The sequence below is a fragment of the Chiloscyllium plagiosum genome, chromosome 6 (assembly GCF_004010195.1).
Source record: "Chiloscyllium plagiosum isolate BGI_BamShark_2017 chromosome 6, ASM401019v2, whole genome shotgun sequence".
Classification (NCBI taxonomy): Eukaryota; Metazoa; Chordata; class Chondrichthyes; order Orectolobiformes; family Hemiscylliidae; genus Chiloscyllium; species Chiloscyllium plagiosum.
Genome location: NC_057715.1, coordinates 99,376,964 through 99,400,540, shown reverse-complemented (window position 1 = coordinate 99,400,540; position 23,577 = coordinate 99,376,964). Strand labels below are relative to the sequence as shown.

At 38.3% G+C, this 23,577-nt stretch overlaps 1 protein-coding gene across 2 annotated transcripts in view; it reads left to right on the top strand.

The window, feature by feature from the left end:
* Positions 1–23,577, top strand: part of tmem131 (transmembrane protein 131) — a 201,590-nt gene that overhangs the window by 102,654 nt on the left and 75,359 nt on the right. The window contains exons 5-8 of one of the 2 annotated variants that reach the window (XM_043692263.1): positions 8,863–8,986; positions 14,671–14,787; positions 15,276–15,398; positions 21,432–21,512. In XM_043692263.1, coding sequence (XP_043548198.1) covers positions 8,863–8,986; positions 14,671–14,787; positions 15,276–15,398; positions 21,432–21,512 — 445 coding nt within the window. Of the gene's footprint in view, positions 1–8,862; positions 8,987–14,670; positions 14,788–15,275; positions 15,399–16,114; positions 16,211–21,431; positions 21,513–23,577 lie in introns of those variants that run through there. The other variant, XM_043692264.1, reaches the window with a different exon arrangement.

The following is a 23,577-nucleotide window of genomic DNA, read 5'->3' as shown; positions in this document are numbered from 1 at the left end:
CTCCCTTTCCAGCCCCACCTTCACAATTCCTTCCAGCTACCAACCAGATTCCTCCTATCTACCTACCAGTCATACCTAACACTTACATTCACCTCACCACTGTTCCCCTCTGCCCACCCATAACCACCCCTCCCTCCCATTTATTGACTTACATTTTATTGAGTTAGGCTCTCTGGCCCCAGATTTTGCTATGAGGGGAAATGTCCTCTCGCATTTACCCTGTCAAGCCCCTTAAGAAATCTGTTTCAATGAGATCATGTCTCATTCTTAACTGTAGTGAGTGAAGTTCCAACCTGTTTAGCCTTTGCTCATAAAACAGTCCCTCTGTACCATGGATCATCTGGTAAACATTATCTGAACTGCTTCCAATGAAACAACATTTTCCTTATAAAGGGTACAAAACTGTTCTAAGATGTGCAGGTTATGTGAATTGGCCATGCTAAATTGCCCAGTGTTCCAGGTTGTATGGGTTAGGTGCATTAGTCAGGAGAAATGTAAGAGGGATGGGGATGGGTCTAGGTGGAATACTGTTTGGAGGGTTGGTGTGGACTTGTTGGGCCAAATGGCCTGTTTTCACACTCTAGGGATTCGATGATTCAAAAGAAAACTGCTTACAGTTTTCCAATATGGTCTCAGCACCTGTGCAGTTCTGGTAAGACTTCCCTGCTCTAAACGCTAACCCCCTTGACATTAAGGGTTAACATTCCATTAGCCTTTCTGATCACCTGTTGCACCTGTGTGCTCACTGAGTTTGGTGCAAAAGGACATCTGAATCCCTTGTGTTGCAGGTTTTTGCAGTCTTTCTCCATTTAAATAATATTCTGTTCTTTTTGTTTTCTCTTCCACATTTCCCCACATTATAGTTATTCCCCTGTATGAGTAAAGGTACGCTTCTGAGAACACCCATGATTGATGAAATGTACAAGCGCAGAGCTGTTTTTAAAAATGTAGCTTAAAAATTGCAGATACATGAGCTTGCCCATAGATGTTGAATTTTGTTACTAATTACTTTTTGGTGTCAGTTGGCAAATTTGAGTTGTGAATTCACGGATCAAGGATGTACTGTACTCTATTTGCCAATTCTTTGCCCACTTAATCTATCAATATCTCTAAACTGTTCATATCACCCTCTCAACCTATCATTCCACCTATTTTGTCATCTGCAGATTTAGCTATTGTACATTCACTTCACGTAGTCATAGAGATGTATAGCACAGAAACAGACCCTTCGGTCCAACCTGTCCATGCTGACCAGATATCCCAACCTAATCTTGTCCCACCTGCCAGCACCCCGCCCATATCCCTCCAAAACCTTCCTATTCATATACCCATCCAAATGCCTTTTAAATGTTGCAATTGTACCAGCCTCCATCATTTCCTCTGGCAGCTCATTCTATAAATGTACCACCCTCTGCGTGAAAAAGTTGCCCCTTGGGTCCCTTGTTATAATCTTTCCCCTCTCACCCTAAACCTATGCCCTCTAGTTCTGGAGTCCCCCATTCTAGGGAAAAGACTTTGTCTATTTATCCTATCCATGCCCCTCATGATTTTATAAACCTCTATAACGTCACCCCTCAGCCTCCAACACTTCAGAGAAAACAGCCCTAGCCTATTTGACCTCTCCCTATAGCTCAAATCCTGCAACCCTGGCAGCATCTTCAAAAAAAACCTTTTTGGGGGGAAAAAAAACCCTTTATCCTATTCACTGTTCTGTCCATGAGCCAGTGCTCTCTCCATCCCAATATATTACAAACACTGTGCTCTATCTTATGACTTAAACTTTGATATACCTTGTCAAATGCCTTATGGAAGTCCATCATATATACTCGTTTGCCAATATCCACTCTGACTTGCTCAAAATTCTAATATATTATTTCCCTTTTTGTGAAACCATGCTGACTCTGCTTGATTAGATTAGATTATGATTTTCCAAATGTCCTGTATGACTTCCTTAATTGATTCTGGACCATTTTACAGCAATAGATGTTAGGATAATCTGCTTTTTGCCTCCCTTTTTGAATAGGACTGTCACATTAGCAGCTTTCCAATTCTCTTGAAGCCAATAACTTTTGCAAAATTACTATCCGTGCATACATTTCTCTTGTAGTTGCCTCTTTCAGGATGCAAGCCATCAGGCCAGGGGACTTAGCAGCCTTTGGGCCCTTTAGTTTGTATAATACTACTACTTTTGTGACAGTAATTAATCCTTTCCCCGTGTTATTTTAGTATTAATGGAATCTTTGGAGTAAAGACTGATACAAAATATCTGTTCAACTCCTTTTCTATTTTCTATTTTCTTCCCATAACTGTCACCCCAGACTTCTTTTCTAAGGGCCTATGTTCACTTCAACTCTTCTCAATGAGAAACTCATTGTCAGTTTTTGTGTTCCTCATTAATTTGTCCTTTGTAGTTTATTTTCTCCTTTTGCTGGATTCTGAATTTATCCCCATCTTTGGCCTGCTTTTTATATGTTTTAACTTTCAACTTAATGCTATCCTTCTTTTGGTTATCCCTCTCTTAGAATCTTTCCCCCTTTTAATGGGATGTACTGTTGCTAAGAATCTTGAGTTACCTCCTTAAATGTCTGCCACAGCATTTTTACCACCTTCCTGTTCATCTAGCCACTCAGTTCACTTCAGCTATTGCTTTCCTCCGTGTAATTCCCATCATTTAAGTAAAATTATTTCCATTTCACCCGCACTTGATCGTAATGTAAGAGTTAGTAGGATACTTCTTTTTAGTGGTGGTTTTATGCACATGTTGAACAAAATGTGTGGTTTTCCCACCAACTTGGAAAAAGTGAGGACTGCACTTGCTGGAGATCAGAGTCAAAAAGTGTGGCACTGGAAAAGTATGCCCGGTCAGGCAGCATCCGAGGAGCAGGAGAATCGACGCTTCAGGCAGAAGCCCTTGATGAAAGCCTGACCTGCTGTGCCTTTCTAGCACCACACTCTCGACTCTTCCCACAAACTGCAGCTTTGCTTTAGACACTAATATTAAGGATTGTAACAGCATTGGAATCAGACAAGAATGCAGGTGCAGCTACAATGGGTCAAATTGCCAGGCTCTATCATGTAACATTTCAAGATTATGCTAGAAGAATGCTTCTGAATTATCTCTCCTTTTTTATTATACTTTGCATTTAACAGTTAATAACCTTTTACAATTGCATTTTTTACATGATGTCCAATTTCATGGGTTTAAAAAATGATGGGACTCCATTCTGTAAACTGAAGCACCTTTTCCCTGTGCTTTCAGAAACCCTTCTTCTATGGGTCACCCATGTCAGGGCAGATGTATAGACTTGGAAAATGGGCATTTCTAATGTGCTTTAATCAGTTATTTGCTGTTTTGTTATCACAAAAAAAGCTTTTAGTCCAGGAGCTCCCAAGATTTATATGGTTAGTTATGCTCCAGGACTTTGAATTCCATGCCTGATCCCCAAGCTTGGGCACTAATGAGAATTAACTTAGTCTTACTCCAGTATGTATTCTATTTTCCTTCTGTGGTTTATTTATTTTTAAGTACTGTAGATGGTTATCCATCTATTGAATAATGCCAACAAGAACAAGGTGAATGTACATACCTGACCAGCTCAGGTATGACATAACTGGTGGGAAGAACTAGGTTTCTCTGTCTGCTGTTTTTTGCTTTTTTTTAACAAAGAGAAATTGATTAAAGCTGTAAAGAAGCCATACCTTAATACATCTAAAGGCAGTGATAACAATGAAGAAAATTTAGTCTTGGAAATTGAAGTACAAGAAAATGAATGTAGTGCACTACAAAGTCGCAGCCAAGTTAAGCAAGGATGAAGCCTTCTATAGTTGTGGTACCCTGATATAATTAAGATTTTACTTTGAGTTTGAATGCCAGGAAGAACCTTCACCAAAGTTTGACATGTGCGTTTAGCTATTCTCGGTTCCAGTCCAGAATTGAATTTGGATGAGTAAAATATAAAACTTACTACCAGTTTCTAAAATTGGCATTCTAATTGACTATCTCCTAGAGCTCTCAGTAGCACTTGCCTCTGAATATGCTGGTTCATGGGTTTGAGCTCCACTCCAGGACTTGAGCACGTAACTTGGCTGACATTTTGTTATTAAGTGTGTCTCACTTGTCAAGTGGATATAAATATAACTGAATGTGATGCAATGGTATCATGGCAGTAAACAAAATTAACACCAGGCTTAATTAATTTCATGGTTTTGAATGACAATATTTTGTTTCACAAAGCTTTACATATACTGATGTGTAATAATGGTTGTGTGTGAAAGTGTCCTCAGCTAGTTTGCTAGCAATCACCAGTATTTCCTCCAGTATTTGAAAATTTTTAAAACTGCTTAGCAAATTATTATTGCAAGCATTTTAAAAATAGTCCAAAGGTTGTAACTTCAGGTAACAGATGTGACACCTTTTTTAAACTGTTGCATGATAGACTTTGTTTATTTATTCTTAAATTAATACCAAAGACCAAGTTTATCTTTGTAGCCTTGGTCAAAAATTGATGTGATACCATTCTGGGTAAGCATCTTCTAATCTTCAGTTATTCATTGATCAAAATATCATTATAAATTGATTTGTTTATATGGGATAATTTAGAAAAATAGGCAAAATTCTGCTTTGAGCAGATGAAATTATTAAATAGGCATTGTAAACATTTCAGGAAAAATTCAGAAGCATTGAATATTTTCTTTATTTGCTATTGTGCTGCAACTGTAATCAAGTTGACCCTCTGTAATGCACATTTTGCAGAGAGCAATGAAAAAGCAAATGAAAAAAATAACTAATTTGAGCTTAGTAATTGGTGCACTTATATTGAAGGCTGTGCCAGATAAGTCTGCAATACACCGCCTGCCTTGTGGGATAACTCCCTGCTGGGCCAAGAATTTAAACCATCTGAAAGCTGTAGGGCAAGCTGGACTAATACTGTCTAGTTTAGCAAGGTAGGAAAATTGTATGACGAAGAGAAGCAAGAGGTGTGTTATTGCAGGAAAATTTTTACTTCTTCCAGTATCAATTTTGTCCTTACTTGATATTAGTAACTACCTTTAATTTGTGGAAGTCTGATAACTATTCAATCCTAAATTTCTTTACTTACTTTAATCTGCATGCCCTTCAAATCAGGTTAATATATTATTTAGCATTTCAATCTTAAAAACTGTTGCTTTATTTCCCCTTTTCACTTTCACTTTAAAAATTTCTTAATTTGAGTGTGGCTTCTTACAGGGTGAGGATGCAGGAGAGCTGTTTGGAATTTCTTGTCAATATAGTGTTTGGAGCCAGCTGCTCAGATTTGGTGGAGCAGACTGTTCTCTAATATCTGCAAATTCTTTTTTAAATAGAAGGGTAAAAGTACTCCATGTGTGCCAGGTATATTCCCTCACTTACTCAACCATGACTGAAATTAGGATAAATCTAATGAATTGCTTTTTACAATCTGGCTTAATTAGGCTTCTACACCAGTGTAGTGTGCCATTGGAATTTTAACTCCAGTTAATGTAGTAACTGAGTTCTTGCAAGTTTTGGAATTTTTTTTCCATTCGGAAGCTTTATCAGTTTTAAAATGGTCCAAGTCATTTGGCTATGAATTTATTGTTGGCTGAATTTTAGTTTTGTTTTAAAGTTAGCTTACTACTTAAATCCAATGATCGTGTGCTGCAAGTTGACTAGGTTTTAAAGTCATGTATCTCATTTTGAAGGGACTTGAATGCACACACCAAAAATATTTGTTATCTTTAATTACTGGAAAAGTGACACTGATGGATTGCTGTTGCAGAGAGTGACATAAACACAACTGACTGTTTCCTATGTTATAACTAGCTTGTGATTCTACAACAAAACAGAAGAGACAGAAAACAGCAATGGAGAGAAGGGCAAAACTTCTTCCAAGTGGACATTTCTGGAAGAGTAGTGGCAATGAATTAAATAATATAAAAACAAAGCGCTCTATTTACTAGAAATTTGAAATGAAAACAGCCACTTGCAGATTCCAGTATTTTGTTTTTATTTATGATTTTCAGTATCTGCAGTATTTTACATTTTTGTTAATATTTTAACATTTTATGAAACAGTTGTCCCTCCTGCACCATATTGACCAATGGTCAGTTGGAAAATATTATCCTGCATAAGGATCTGTTCTATGACCAAGCTCTAATTTCATTTACAGTTGCCCAGTGACCCACTTGTGCAAGAAATTTAGGTTGGACATGGTTAGCTCATTGCAGCTCTCTATAGAAGCATGCCTTGGAACTAAACAGCAATCCCTTGCATTTTGGTCCTTTTTGTTCTGATTTCAAAGATTAGGGATTTGGGCGTGTAAAATAATATACTCAAACTAAGTTTGTGCACTTAGAGGTTCACTTTGATATTATGCAAAACATTTAGTGATGTAAATTAGTACAAAGAAAAGATTTAGTATAATGCTAAAATCTAGTTTTTTTTAAAAAAAATCACCTATTTTTGGTTTAGTTTAATGGTTTAGCTCAAAAGGTCTGTTTCAATGCAAATAGTACTCATACCCCAGCGAAGACTGTTCGGAATATCTAGCAATGTTAAAAGCTAATAAGAAAATACTGCATATGGTAGTAATTTGATATTAAAAAGGGAAGTTACTGAAGATACTCCACATCAGGAAGTATTCATGGAGAGAGAGCCAAAGATGGTTATTTTAGGTTGGAGACCTTTCTCTTCTGAACCTAAAATGTTAATTCTGTTTCTTAGCACAAATGCTGCAAAAATATCTGATGGCTTCAACTATTTTCTGCCTTTATTTCTTTTGAAACTAGATAGCAGTAATTATTGAATGTGGCTGCCTTCAATATATTTTATGGCTTACCCATAGATAAGGTACAATCTGTATCTGTGACTAATACCCCATGATCACTGTACATTCATTATTCACATCCAGTGATTCAGTCCATTTTTTTTTGGTCTAATTATTTCTAAATCGCCATGGGACTTGATTGCTTTAAAAGGTGCTATTTAGATCCAAACTGTTAACCCTTTGTTTATTGTTCAAAGATATAATGGGGATGACAAAATTAAAGTCCTAAACTGATTGGGCTTAAACAACACCACCTTCAGCTGAATTTTCATTTATGCATGTTTTGAGGACTTTATTTAGTCCTCAATTGGAAAACTGAAACAGTGCATATCTGAATTATGTTCCAGCACCTTGCAATTGTATGCTTGCCTTTGGTTAACACCTGAAAACTGAACATTCCTTAAAAAAAGCTTCCATGCACAATCTAATTAAGCAAAGTAATTGATTATCCAAATTTCTTTTTTTCTTTTGAATTGGTCTGGTTACAAGCATTCTAGACAACTCTTGATCAGACTCTACTGACCCAAACTGCTGGTGGTTATGTGCCATCTAGCTGCAATCTAGAAATGACCAAAAATCTGGTGTGGTTTTTGAGACATGTACCTAAGCAGTATTCATAGTACTACCGTAGTCAATTTACATGCAAAGCAAAATGACTGGGATAAGGTTGGGGAGGGTTAAAATTGGGAGGTGATTGGCAGAGGAGAAAGATTTCATTTTGAGCCGATGTGGATTGCAGTTTTTGAGAGGGGGAGGAATTTTGATTTATTTACAATATTGTTTAAAAAATTTGGGAAGATGTACATTTAGTTTTTGGCTAAAGATTATTTAAACTTGGAGTTCTTTATTGTAAGGAGATCAAATGAAAATAAACACCTCCTTCGAACCTACCATATGATGTGTTGACTGGTATTTCTGAAATGAAGTTTTTCATTTTAATAAGTCATTACTTAATTCCATTTTACCTAATACTGAAAATGATTGTGCTAAGATTTGAAGACTTCTGTCACATTTGCATCAAATCAGTAAAAGTTTTGATACTTGTCATCTAATCTTACTACGACTTGTTTATTTTGCAAGTCATTGACTTCAGGGATGCTTATACTATGTAAGAATAGTTTTCCTTTTGTAAGTGTTACCTGTATCATTCAGTTCTAGATAAGCCTTTCTTGATGAAGTTCAAGAATTCTGTATAATGGAATGTGGAGGCTAAAAAATGCAGCATTTTTAGAGTGTACACTCTTGGTTTCCCACCTAATTATCTATCTTTTCATATTCCAATTATTGATGTCCTTTGTGCCAGCTCATTTATTTTCCAAGTATTTGCCTAACTGAGGGATGAGCAAAAATTACCCAAATTGTTACCCTTTCAATTGTTTTAAGCAAACATTCTGTCTTCTCTGTCCAGAGTTTCACCAGATGACCTTGAGTGTGATAGGGAACATTGTGAACAATCCATGGCATGCATACAGAATGCTTTTCAAAAGTTTGTGTTTTTAATAGGTTTGTTTTAAATCAGAATTATTTCAAATGTATGGTGTCCTTGAAATTGCTAGATATTTGAAATAGTCTAATGTATGAACAGATTAACAGTATCATGTGAACTGATTAGTGTTAAGCGTTGACATATCTTTGGTCCTTCAAAGCAGAAATAAATCCCCAAGTAAAGCTTCTGTTCTGTTTTAGTGATTTTTGAAGCAAGCACACAGATCTGTCGTGTTAATTTTGTGAAACTGGTTAAGGATTTATTCTTCACCAGTGAGCACTTTTAATGTGATGGGCTATTTCCATATCGAATTCTAGGAACAAGTGTAGTGTAATATTCTATGACACAGCTGTGATACTTGTACAGGAGTTTAAAATAACTCCCAACATCACAACTGTCAGTGATTTTAAAAAAAACCTCTCTGTAAAGTGCCTTGGATGTTTTACTGTATTAATGGTACTATATGGGAGCTGATCTGTGTAATGTGAACATTGGTAACAACTACTTGTGACGTTGGTGGCTTAATAGTTATACATTTGTTTACTTTCACAGACCAGTGGGAATGCCAAAAATGGAAAAAGTATACTTGCACAACCCCAGCACAGAAGATACAATCATTTTAGTATCAATATCAGCAACAACATCACACTTTCATGCGTCATTTTTTCAAAATAGGGTAAGAATTTTGTTTTTGGATGCATTTGTTGATATAGCTGCATGATGTTCCATTTGTATTGTAAAAGATCTGAGATTTTTATTCTTCACAGCATGTGACATTATCTGGAGCCATAACTGGAAAAATGCACAAGTTTATGAAAATCCTTTGCATCACTTAGACTGCAAATGAAAACCCTAATGCCTTGCCAGGAAGAGCATGGGGTGTGTGGTTTGGCTGCGCATATTTTAATTATCTTTTGCACTTGTACTTGGAACTTAATGACATGAAGTGGTTTCAGCATTTTGTAACAAAATAGACACCAATTTTGTAATTTAACAAAAACAATAAATTTCCACATTTTCTAGGTTTTCAGTGTTCCATTATGGAAGGATCATTACATCATAGATTTTGGTACCAGGAATTGGAAAGATAATTATGTGAAAACTCTTAGGATACTGGGACAATTTGAACAGAAGTGTATAGGTGATTTTTTTTTTAAAAGTTGAGTTCTGCAAGTGATGGTTGAAGAAAATATTTTGCACAAAGTGATCGAGGTTGATATCATTGCAATTGTATAGGAAAACTTGTATAAATCTGAAGCGATGTCAAAGCCATGAAGACTGGGCTTGAGTTGATTTGGCGAAGACTAGTCTGTTTGAGTAAAATGACGAGGAGAAAGTGAGGTCTGCAGATGCTGGAGATCAAAGTTGAAACTTTATTGCTGGAACAGCACAGCAGGTCAGGCAGCATCCAGGGGATGCTGAAGAAGGGCCTGTGCCCGAAACGTCGAATCTCCTGTTCCCTGGATGCTGCCTGACCTGCTGTGCTGTTCCAGCAATAAAGTTTCAACTGAGTAAAATGACCTCCTGAGCTCGAGTTGTTGTAGTAGTATGCTGTTAAAACTTTTTTTTTCTACAAGATTCTTTTTAGAATATCTTAAGTTCTCTAGATTCTAGAATGATTCCTGTGAATTGGAAGGTAGTTATTATCTCCTTACTATTTAAGAAGGGAATGAATGAGAAAATGGGGAACTATAGACCTGTTTGTCTTCAGTAGTAGGAGAAATGCAGAAATATGTTGTAAAGAATGTGATCAGTGGACAGTTGAATGACGATCTGATTGGGCAAAGTATGCGTGGATTGGTGAATGGGAAGTCTTTTTTTTTTGAAGGTGCTACTAACAAAATTGGCAAAAGAGAACCAAAGGACCTAGTATACTTTGGATTTTCAGAAGGCATACGTTGGCTGAGTGGGTTACTGCAGGATTGGAACTTGGGCTCGGCTGTTAACAACAAATATTATTGCAATATTGCCAATTTTGCAGATATAATAGAGCGAAGTAGGCAGTGCTTTGTGGGGAAAGTGTAAAGTGGGTTCAGGAGGATATGGACAGACATGGTGAATGAAGTGTAGTGTAGGAAAATGTGGAGTTATTCACTGATAGAACAAATGTGTAGAGTATTCAGTGGGAAGAGGTTGAAAAATGCAGATGCGCAAAAGGATCTTTGACAAGGTGTCCTTGTTAAAAAGTCAGTGAAGGTTAACTTGAGGATGCAGCAAGCTATTGGAAATGCTTTGGAATGTAGCCTTTATTGCAAAGGACTTGAGTACAGGAGTAAAGAAGTTTTGCTTCACTTGTATAAGAATTTGGTTCGATTGAACTGGGGTTACTGTAGAGTTTTAGTTGCTTTGTCTCAGGAAAGGTATTGATGCCATAGAGAGTGCAATGAAGGTTCACCAGTCTTGACCCTGGGATGGCAGGACTATCCTGTGAGGATTAGGTGATCTGGACATGTATTCTCCAGAGTTTCAGAGAATGAGATAAACTTGCTGAAACATACAAAATACTTAAAGGGATGGGCGGGCAGTTGAGGTAAAATAGTCCCACTGCCAGGGAATGTAGAAGCAAGGGACACAATTTTACAAAAAGTGGTGTTGTTGTTGTTTAGGTCTTGAGACAAGGAAAAATAATTTTGCCCAGAGGGTTCTGAACCGTTGGAATCATGTATACACCAAGCTGTGGAATTTCACTGTTGAGTATATTTAAGGTAGAGCTTAAATTTCTGATTAATGGTGTACATGATTAAGGGATGGCACAGCTAAAAGCCTTTTTGAAGTGATTGATTAGCTGTGGTTGTATTAACTGATGGAGCAGGGTTGATGGGCTGAATGGCCAACTCAGTGTCTGTATATTCCTAAAATTCTGAAATTTTATTATTGAAAACATTTGGATTATGGACAGCTAATTCATCTTTCACTTTTTGTAATCAAAATTACTAATTTTGTATAATCCAAAAGTTCATCTTTCTACATAATTCATGTGTAATATAATATTTTGAAGGAACGATGAATGTATACTTTATTTTACTATGCAAGTAATGAAGGATATCTGCTATTATCACTACTAATTGTTGAATTTATCGTTCATTTTAGATGTTGTCACTCTAAATTTGTTAATTGCGGTAGTTCTGTTATCTTTGAGAATTGAATATAGCATGTTTGTAAATATTGTTGTACAAGTGAAGAATACTGATCTAGTTTATTTGTGAATTGTGCCCTTCCTTATATTCATCATACCAGGATATACTCAATGCATTTAGTGCCATTGTAGCAATATCAGCTAAGTTATACTAAATAGAAATGAGAGACATAGTCAAATGCCCAAGACTGGAAACACTGATTTAATAGAAATGAGATCCGGGCAGCATAGTGGCTCACAGCGCCAGGGACCAGAGTTCGATTCCAGCCTCGGCGACTGACTGTATGGTGTTTGCACATTGTGTCTGCGTGGGTTTCCTCTGGGTGCTCCAGTTTCCTCCCACAATCCAAAGATGTGCAGGTTAGGTGAATTGGCCGTGGTAAATTGCCCAAACTGTGTGGATGTGTAGGTTAGGCGCATTAATCAGGGGTAAATGTAGAGTAATGGAGAATGGGTTTGGGTGGGATACTCTTTGGAGGATCGGTGTGGGCTTGTTGGACCAAAGAGCCTGTTTCCACACTGTAGGAATTTTCTTCTAGATCAAGCTGTTTTTGAGAACCTTTTTATTTGTATAGATATTGCAAGAGCTCAAACAGAGGTATTTACATCATTGGCCACACATGAGATGCTGGAAGACTGGAGGGTGGCTAATATTGTCATTATTTCAGATGCTTCAAGGAAATGCTAGAGAATTATAGACTGGTGATTTTTGATGTCCGGTCAGTTGTTGGAGGGCATTCTGAGAGACATGACCTCCACATCCTAGGAATGAATCTGGTTGGTGGCAGGGATCTACATCCATTTGGAAAGGCAAGAACTATTCAAGGAGAGTAAGCATAGTTTTGTGCGTGGGAAGCCATGTCTCTCAAACTTGTTTGTTTTTTGTTTGATGAGATGACCAAGAAGATAGATGAAGACATGGACTTGACTGCATGGACTTTAGCAAAGCCTTTAAGGTTCCGCATGGTTAACCGGTTAGTAAGATTATAGCATGTAACATCGAGAGAGGGCACCTAATTGGATGTAAAATTGGCTTAACAGTAGAAGACAGGGTGATGGTAAAGGGTTGTTCAGACTAGAGGCCTGTGTGCTGCAAGGTTTGGTACTGGGTCCACTATTCTTCTTATGTAAGCTATATGAATGAGCATATTGGAGGCATGGTTAGTAAGTTTGCAGACAACACCAAAATTGTTATAGTGGGCAATGAAGAAAAATTCAATAGGGCCTTCATTAAGAGGGCCCGTGTGTTGAGGAATGGCAGAGTTTAATTTAGATAAATCCAAGCTGTTGTATTTTAGTAAGATAATGCTCCCCAAGGCACTACCATTAACTGTGTAAGCCCTGCCTGCTTTGTCAAGCTGAAGATCTGGGGGTGCAAATATATTGTTTCTTGAAAGTGGAGTCGCAAGTAGATAGGGTGGTGAAAGTGGCATTTGGCATGCTTGCCTTTATTAGTCAGAGCACTGAGTACAGGCATTAGGATGTCATCATATTGCTGTATAAGACATTGGTAAGGCCTCATTTGGAGTACTGCATACAATACTGGTTGCCCTGGTGTAGGAAGGATGTTGCTAAACTTGAAATGGCGCAGAAACTATTTCCAAAGATGTTGCCGAAACTGAAGGGTTTGAGTTATATTGGCAGGCTGGGACTTTTGTTTTCCCCTGGAGCTTGGGAGGCTAAGGGATGACCTTTTTAAAGAAGTTTATAAAATCATAAAGGGCATAGATAAGGTGAATGGTCAAAGCCTTTCCTTCGGATCGGGAAGTCCAAAATTAAAGGGTGTATGTTTAAGGTCAGAGGGGAAAGATTTAACAGGGACCTGAGGGGCAACCTTTTCACACTGAGGATGGTGTGTATGTGGAACAAGCTGTCAGAGAAAGTTGTGGAGCAGAGTACAGTTTTGAATATTTTTTTGAGATGTTTGGATAGGTACGTGAATAGGAAATGTTTAGAGGGATGTGGGACTTGTTCACTTTAGGAAACCTGGTCAGAGTGGTCGTTGGCAAAGGGTCTGGTTCTGTGCTGTATTCTGTTCAGTCAAATATTCTAATCACTGTATCCAGTGCAAAGAAAAAGGAAGCTTATACCTGTTTGTTTTTGAGAATGTAGGCCAAGAGGAGGAAGTGGTATGGGGGAGCATGGATAATGAGATTTAAGAAGGCAGTACAAAAGGACTACATAGTATAATTAACTGGGGAAGAGCTCACTTTGGTATGGCAAAATACTGTCCAATTTACTTTTGTATGGTGACTTCCTCCTATGCTGTACATTTTCTGATGGTGTAACAAAGCTGTATGGAAATTATATTTTGGCTGATAAAGCTGAGACATGCAGGAGGCTGGAAGAACACAGCAAGCCAGGCAGCATCAGGAGGTAGAGAAGTCTGACAGTTTAGGTGTCACCTGTCAGGAGTGGGAGTGGGTATAGTGGGAGCTGCAGATAAAGGGGGAGGGTGGTGAAATGGGGATAGATGAAGGGGGACAGGTAAAGGGTACGACCTGGTTGGTCAATGGGAGAAATTAATCTGGTTCGTGGCAGGGATGAGAAGGGGCTATGAAGGGAGTCGGGGGAGGGAAGGGAGGTCGTTTTGAAATTGAAGAACTCTGTTGAGTCCTCCAGGCTGTTGGCTGCCCAGGTGGAAGATGAGGTGGTGTTCCTCCAACTTGAGGTGTAGTTTGTTGGGGAAATGGAGGTGGCTAAGGATGGCCTTGTTGGAAAGGAGGCAGTTAGGGGAATTAAAATGGGTGGTGACTGGCTCAGCTGCTTGGCAAACCATTTCGAGTTTACATTCTATCTCCCCAATGTAGAGAAGACCACAACAGGAGCACCTGATGGTTGGAAGACAGGCAGGTGAACACTGTCTCACCTGGAAGGACTGTTTAGGACCCTGGATGAAGGTGAGGGGTGTTGGTGTCCTGGCAGATTTTGCATTACTTGTCTTGACAGGTTGTACATGACAAGTGTGCAAAATAGATTTTTCTTCCAGGCCTTCACACAATCTTAAAATTCTTCTTTTCATTGACATTAACTAAATGGAGTCAATATTTAATGTTTACGTAGAATCGTAGAAGAATAGTAGAATCCTACCTGAAATGGCAAATTCTAATTATAGCTGTTTTGGAAGCCACCGTCACATCTACATTTGTCATTCTGTGAACAAATGGAATTGTTAATAGCTGCACATTGTAGAAACTAATTCCTTTTGATTTCCTTTTGCATAGATTATTCCACCTGGAGGAAACACATCTTTTGATGTAGTTTTTCTTGCCAGAGTAGTGGGAAATGTAGAAAATACTTTATTTATTAATACATCACTTCATGGGGTATTTACATACCAGGTAAGTGAGTCTTTTTAATGTTTGAGATTACTTAGTTTGATTGAAACATTGCCTGTTATTCTGCTCTCGCTCTCACTCTCCCCTTGCCCCCACAGAAAAGAAGTCTGCAAAACCTGAAGTCCCCCTTTTCAAATCCTTTCCTGCAATCTAGTTGCTTTCAGCTTTAACGAAATAGCAATGCTCATTAATGAGCATTTTTGGTTCTTAACTTTCTCGATCTCTGAACAGAGTCTTGGTCCTATGAGAGAAGGCGTTTTGTGTACCAACATTAGCATGGGAGGGATTAAAAGCTCAATTTATTTTAAAATCACTTTGTAACCGCAAAGTAATTTGACAATACAGGTATTCAGGTTTTTGGCCAAATGGTTTTGGCAAGTTTGACAAAGCTTGCATACCTTCACAAATCCAGAGTTCTTTATATTTCTTGGTCTTTGTTTGATATATATTATATATAAAAAGTTTTTAAATTATTTTTAATCTGTTTTCAGGTGTTTGGTGTTGGAATACCAAATCCTTATCGCTTGCGCCCATTTATAGGGGCAAGGGTTCCTGTAAATAGCAGTTTTTCACCTTTAATAAATATACACAACCCTCACAGTGAACCTTTACAGGTCGGTTACTCTTTTCTTTGTTTGACCTTTTCACTGAAATTGATTATTTTGTATTCCAGTAGTCAAGTCTAGATTTCTGTTCTTTAATCGTAACATTGTCTTCCGGGGAGGTCCGAACTCGAACAAAGAGCGTTTCTGATGAAAATGAAAGATAAAGGAAATGGGCAAAAGTGAGGACTGCAGATGCTGGAGATCAGTCGAGAGTTTGGTCTGGACTAAAAGTTTCACTAATAATAATGAAACTACCAGATTTTTATTTAAAGCCCATTTGCTTTACTCTTATGAGAGGAGGTGGTCAGGCAGCATCCGTGGAGGAAGAGAATCAACATTTTGGGCATAAGCCCTTCATCAGGAATGAGGCTTGTAAGCCGAGGGGGTGGGGATGGTCGGGGAAGGTAGCTGAGAGTGCGATTGGTAGATGAAGGTGGGGGAATGGTGATTGGTCAGAGACAATATAAGGGAAATGGTTTGACCACCTGTTTCCACAGCAGGAACATCATCCTGGTGCATTTATTTTCCAGTGTAACAATAACTGTTTTGTTATCAAGGATGATTGTGCACAATAATACCAATTTGACATTTCTTTAGATTTTAAGGATTTTGGACTGGGACTTGAAGCCACAACCTCTGATTCAAATGGAGAATGCTACCAAATGACAAAATTTAAAAGGAACACCTTCACTGGAACTGAGTAAATCAAGTGGTTTAGTGTTGTTGTGTGAAGTCAAATAATGGCATTCTGCTTGATGGTGTTGAATATGGAAGATATAGGATTTGCATCATTTTGCAAATCATTTAAATTAACAGTATTGGTAAGCAAAATGAAACAGTTCCAAGGCTTTTATTTCACACACCTAGATCTGTGCTAAGCTAATCCTTCAAATCATATCTTCCTCTCTTCCATCATTCAGCATGTTTAGTATCAAACATATTACTCTGTTGCAAGACTGGGGCTTAATTTGTAATATGGTGCTAGTTTATGGTCATATTCTGCTGGAAGAGATCAAATATCTGGGTTCACTCAATTATTTTTGACGTGAATTGAAAATTAATGCATTGAGAGACCAGCCAATGAAAGTTTTGAAATCCTGCAATGCCAATTCGAGGAATTGAACTGAATTTTTAAAAAGTTTTTGACGTGTAGCTGTGCTCATGGGTTAGGAAAGGAAAACAGCAGTAACAAGTGACATGCAAAACTGAAATTGTAAAGCCTGAGCTTCCAGCTGAGAATAAGAAGTTGAGGCGTTTACTGAGTAACTAGAGGAGCTCCTGTTTCGTGGGATGTGGCAGCAATGGCAGCACTGCAAAATGAATGAGTCAACTTGTACGTCTGCCAACAATTTGGAAAAGCTCTAAAAGTGGCTTTGTTTTGCCAGGAATTTAGTCATGTAATGCAGAAGAGAACCCTTGAGGTCAGAAAGTGGTTTTTCCACGGTGGAAGAAATGGCTTGAATAGCTTTATAGGATTGCTTACTCTGAAAGAATAAAACAAAAGTTTCATGACTCATTTAATTAAATATAGAAAGGAGAGAAGTAAATGAGTTTCTTTCTTCCAGGAGGAAGATTTGGAATGTTGGCAGTGATTTTGAAGTTGAACTTGTCTAAGTAATGGGAATGTTAAAATAAATGTGATCTGGAGCAAGTGATGTTCCGTCATGTGGCAGGAATGTGTAACTGAAAATGAGTGTGACCGGTAGCCTACTCTTCTCTTTCAGCAAACTAAATTAAATGGCCAAATTAGCTACCATATAGAGGTATCGTATCTAAAAAAAAACAGCAATTGAGACAAGCTATCAAGAAACTACTTAGTGAGACGGATTTGAAATAACATCTAGAGTAGCTCCCCTGTAGCTGCCAATTGTTCATCTTTGAAAGAAATAGATCTAGTCAGGTTTCTTTCCCAGTTTTCGTGCTTGCAAATCCTCGGTTTGCTTTCTTTTTGTCTCTGAAACATTAAGCAATTGTGAGCAATAAGGGCATTAATAGGGATGGTAGTATAATTGTGTAATGTTACTGGACCAGTAATCCAGAGGCTTGGACTAATGATTTCGTACCCCAGAGACTCGGTCAAATTCCTCCAAGGGCTTGAGAGATTGAACATCAATTACTTAATAAATCTGGACTGAAACTCTCCCTAATAATAATAAAACTGCCAGATTTTCAGTACAGCCCATTTGTTTTACTCTTCTCTTTTGAAGGAGTGAAGTGTGTTATCCTTACCCATTCTGGCTTCAGTCATTTCAGATTGACATGATGTGATTCACGTTCAACTGTCCTGAGTTGGCTGAGCAGACCACTCAGTTGTAGTCAACTCCCAGCACTTCATGTTAATGGGTATAAGCAATAAATACCAGCCCTTACAATGGTTCCCACATCCTAAGAATAGTTTAGCCAGGAATGTGTCAAGTTCTAGAGCACTGATGCCAGGATGTTGTCTAGACCCATTGCCATTGCTGAATCTTGTGTCTCCAAACATTTCTTGATAGCATATGGAGTGAATTGAATTGGCTGAAGACTGGCATCTCTGATGCAGGGGACCACTGGAGGTGGGCAAGATAAAACTGCCACTTGACAATTCTGGTTGAAGATTGTTGCAAGTGCTTCAGCCCTATCTTTTGCATAAATTCAAGGCTATGAAACCAAGTGCTGGAAATTGGACTAGTGTAGAAAAGTCAGCACAGAGTTGATAGGCCAGAGGTCTTTTCTGTGCTGTATGACTCTTGTTATGGACCAGGCCAGACCCCCTCAAAATATTTCAAGGAAGTAGCCCAGACTCTAACTTTGCTCGTTGTTTTAAGCAGGTGTAATGTGGATAATCCCCAGGAGAATTGTAGCTGGTCAAACCCCTTAGTTTTAGACAAAACAGAATTTATTTACAAGATTACCGAATGAAACAAACAAAAGAGAACAGAATACCGAATAACAACCTATCTGAAAACCCAACAGAATGTACCAGCTTAATGATGCTGTTCCCAATACTTGCAACAATCCCCATAAACATCCCTTGGCACAAAAGGAAAAACCAAACACACTCTTGCCGGAGAGAAGTCTGAGAGAGGACCAGCATGGACATGCTTCTTCGGTCCGGCAGCTTCACAACTCTGACTGCTTTCAACAGCCAGACCGTTTTTGTTTTTTAAAAAAAATCAAACCAGTGAAAAGTGGAGCTGGTACAATTGGCCATTCCTCTATCATTGTACAGATGTTTTTTTAAAATCTTAAGTCTTTTTCCTGAGGCAGTACCTGTTAGCCACAATCAAATTGGCCCTAAAATCCATCCAAGCCCAGACTTTTTGGAACCTGTGTTTTTACAACCACCTGACAAAAAAAACCAAGGACAGTTATAACCTTGTTTTAAGGAGCAATGTCATCACCCTGACTACTAAATGCACCCCCCAAACATGGAATCTCAGATCAGCTAACAGGTACTGCCTCAGGAAAAAGACTTTCAAGATTTTAAAAAAACATCTGTACAATGATAGAGGAATGGCCAATTGTACCAGCTCCACTTTTCACTGGTTTGATTTTTTTTAAAAAACAAAAACGGTCTGGCTGTTGAAAGCAGTCAGAGTTGTGAAGCTGCCGGACTGAAGAAGCATGTCCATGCTGGTCCTCTCTCAGACTTCTCTCCTGCAAGAGTGTGTTTGGTTTTTCCTCTGAGCAATATTGGGCTATAACTGTTGAAATAAATTATTTGATCTACTTTAAATATATTTTGTTACTTCATTTGAGACTTATAGCTTTTGGATAAAATTAATTGAAATTGATTACTTTTTCCTCGTTCACTTTCTTGTTACCAGTTTTAGTGAAGCTACTTCTGGACTTGGTTATAACTAGTCTGATTTTTGATTTGTTTTAAATTTGTATCTCCTATTTGAAATAGGACTCTTTGGGTTGATGCAACAGACAAAGTTTTGACATCCACAAATTGTGATATGGTTGTAATAAACTGGCACACAGTCAATATTGGGATATTGTGTAGGTCTCAATTGATCTGGCTATCTTAAACTTTGCGCATCGTATTTATTCACGTGCCAAGCCAGCTAAAGTTTTGTTTAATATGTCAAATTTTGATAAAGAACTGTAGCAGATCTGAGATTCCATGTTTGGGGGGTGCATTTAGTAGTCAGCACTGACCACTAATCATCATTGACCTGATTGTAAGGACCAATTGGAAAGCAAATAATTATATAAATATATATATAATATATACACACACAATATAGTTTTCTATTATAGAGATTATGTAATTCAGATTTTTAATCATTTGAGCTTATCTGATTTTCTTCCATTTGCAAATGTGCTATTTTAAGAAACTTCAGGAGCAATTGTAAATACAAATCAAACTGATTTCAGTTGAATTTAAGGATCAATCATAATTTTATTGGTTTTGCTAACCTTTTCAATTTTCCTGGAATTGATGTCTAGTAGTACAGCAAACTTTGTTTTAACCAGCACCTTATCAACTGTCACTTTTTTTGATAAACCAGCAATAATCACTTACCTCAAATATTGCAATCTACTGCAGTATGAGTATTTTCTGTAAATAGTGATGTCTACCCACTACACTACGTTTGTGTTATTACATTTACTTTAGGTATTGATGTGTTTAAGATGTCCAGTGCCACCTCTACTGTAATATGTACACTTCAAGATATCACTCTCTTTCCATCTCCTCCTGTACAGTAAACACTGAAGTGAAATACCGCCCCTACCCCCACCCATTTCATGTGGCTCCACACACAGCCTTGTTGATCTTTTTAAGGGGTCCTATTCTCTCCCTAGTTATTCTTTTCATGGTTTACTGTTAGTTTGTGCAACTTTTTTCAAGTTCATGTAATTGTAGGATTGTGGTTACAACATTTACATTGTGGATTAACCAAAGCAAACCTGATATGAATAGATTGTCGTATATGTTGTTAGCATTAGGCCAACTGTATTAGAATCTGCTTGACACTCTCATGTATTTCTGGAAAATGTTACTTGTCATCTTTTTGGGTGAGTGCAGTGGGAGACAGACTGTTGTACTGTTGAGGAGTGGGAACTCCATGGTTCCCTTTACTTCTATGGCTTTTAAAAAAAAAAATGGTTGGGGTAAGTATGTACTTGCTGAAGGTAATCCGAAACACTAGAAGTAAAACACTATCAAAGTTATGAATCACTTATCATCCCATAGATGAACATGCTTCTGCTTGTGTACAGAATGCAAAATTGTATTAGCCTGTTATTTGCTTCCCTTATTTGGGAGCCAGTTGATTATCTATCTTTCTTTGGAAAGAATGAGAACCACTGGAATCTGTTGCTAAATTATATTTCAGCAAGAGTTGCCACATTCAGAACGTGAAGGAAAAGTTCAGATACTGGTACTCTAAAGTGAAAACAGCATACTGTGGCTCCACTTCAGTTTCAAATCTCACACTATTCCCCATCTTAAAATGGCCAGCATCTGTTTGGGATTTCATTTCTGTTGCCAAAAGGAGAGCTCTAAATATTTGCTTTACTCTGTGCAGTAAAATCATAAATCCTAACATAGGGTTAACTGGAACATACCAAATGGCATTGGCCATTTGGTCAAACCAGTCCATTTTGCTTCACCTGAGCCTCCTTTCTTTTGCCCTTTACCCAAATCTGCCACGTTAATTACCTATTCCCTTCTCCTTCCAATGCTTGTCAAGTTTCTGCTGAAATGTACCAGTGGATTTTGCTTTCAACCATTTCCTGTAGTAGCAAGTTCTACTTGCCTCTCTCTTTTAGTAAAGTTTCAGCACATAAATTTAAGTGCCTAGAAAGGCCTAGTATTTGCATACATTTGAGTTGTGTGCAACACAGAGTAGGATTAGAAGACAGTGAGGTTGCTCTGTTTAACTTCCCTTCCATTCCATCCACAATATCTCCCCTGTTTCTCACCAATTTGTCTAGACTCTGGTGTGACGCACATGACATTTTCCATTATCAGTTGTTAAAGGCCAACTTTTTTCTTCCATAGGGACTTTGGAAAAATGCTTCATGAAGCATTGTTTTTTATTTTGTCAGGTAGTTGAAATGTATTCAAGTGGAGGAGATCTGCACTTAGAGCTTCCAACAGGTCAACCAGAAGGCCCTAGAAAATTATGGGTGAGTACCACAAGTTCATCACTGCCCTGAAACTAATCCGTAGATAAATGTGGAGCATATAAAATTATTTTACTTCCTATCTTTAGAATGCTGTTTTGATTTAAGGCTATTTGGAGGAATTAGGGTTCTTGCTATTGGGTGTAACAATGACTCCACCCAAATGTGTTTATTGTTTGAGTTCAATCCCTTCATAAATTTGCCTTGCAGCAGAATCTTTCACCCAGGTATCTCTCCAAAATTAAGAACCCTTTTACTTGCATCTTTCTGCAATGCCTTGGGACTTTTTACTTTCATTAAGGATACAATTCACAAATTATTTTATGCTGGTAAGGACGGATTGCTCTCAATCTGCATTCAGGCTAGGGACTTAAGGTTTGTCTCCATTTACTTCAGTGTTTTGGATACTGCTAATTGATGGTAGAGAAACATGACCCAGAGATTACTGTTCTTAGTTGAATTTGGATTGTTTCTTTTTAAAGTACATTTTAAACTACATATTCCCTAAGCAAAGGACAAAGAAGAGAGTGGCTCTAAAGGAAGAGTGCTAAATTGGAGTAAGGCCACCAATACTAAAATCTAGCAGGAGCTGGAGAATGTAGATTGGGAGCAGTTGTTTGAAAGGAAATCCACATTTGATTTGTGGGACGCTTTAAGAGATTGATTTAGAGTTTAGGTAAGGTATGTTCTTGTGAAAATGAGGGATAGAAATGGCAAGATTAGAGAACCATGTTTTGACAGATGAATATTGAGACTAGCTGAGAGGAAAAATTACGTGTACGTAAGGTCCAGGCGACTGAAGACACATGAAGCTCCCAGAGAATATCGGGAATGTAGGACCTATCGGAAATGTAGGACCAATCCGAAACAAGGAATTAAGAGGGCTAAAAGGGGTCATGAGAGATTCTTAGCGAGCAGGGTTAAGGAAAACCCCCAAAGCCTTTCCTTCATATGTAAGAAACAAGAGGGTAACTAAGGAAAGGGTTGGCCCACCCGAGGACAAAAAAGGTGTGTGGAATCCGAACATGGGTGAGCTGCTTTAATGTGTACTTTGCATCGGTATTCACCGAAGAGAGGGACATGGTATAGGTTGCAAAATCACAAGTAACTTTTTTCCCCCCAGAGTGCAGGGCTCAGTTACTAGGGGTCATGAGTTCAAAGTGAGAAGGGAAACCTTTAGGGGAGATACACTTGGAAAGTTCTTCATGCAGAGGGTTGTGGGTGCCTGGAATGTAGTGGAGGTGGTAGGGAGGGGAACAATAGCGTCCTTTAAGATTTATCTATACAAATACATGAATGGGGCACAGGAATGCTGATCCTTAGAAAATAGGTGGCAAATTTAGCTAGAGGATATGGATCAGCGCAGGCTTGGAGGGCTGAAGGGCCTGCTCCTGTGCTGTAATGTTCTTTATTCTTTGCAAACTAGGCATCTGCCTCGGAACACTTCAACCCCAGGGCACCTCCTCGGAACACTTCAACCCCAGGGCATCAATGTGGACTTCAACGGTTTCCTCATTTCCCCTTCCCCCATCTCACCCTAGTTCTAAATTCCAGCTCAGCACTGTCCCCATAACTTGTCCGGACTTGTCCTACCTGCCTATCGATGCTGCCTGAACTGCTGTGCTCTTCCAGCACCACTAATCCAGAATCTGGTTTCCAGCATCTGCATTTGTTTTTACCCCATCAGTCACTGACAAAAGGTCTCCGTTTTGATGTTGATATGTAGATGGTAGGTCATATCTGTGGATTTGAAGTTAATTTAGTAACTAGCAAATATGGCGTATAGACGCTAGTTAGGATTGCCAATAACATCAACTTGGTGAGTTTGGCTGATTCATTTTGAAATGTTGTTTGGGAGGCCCTGTGCTTCTCCAGCAGTTATAGTATAGTGAAAATTACAAGACTGCCTTTTCTGAAGAAAATTTGAAACTTCTGTATGAAACAATTCTGGCAGTGTTGAAATGGAATTGATAATGAATTCCAACACATTATTTTGGGTATTGAGTTTTCACGTTGACTAGTGAAGTTGATGGAAATTCGCAAGTCGTGTAGTTTGTTATCATACACT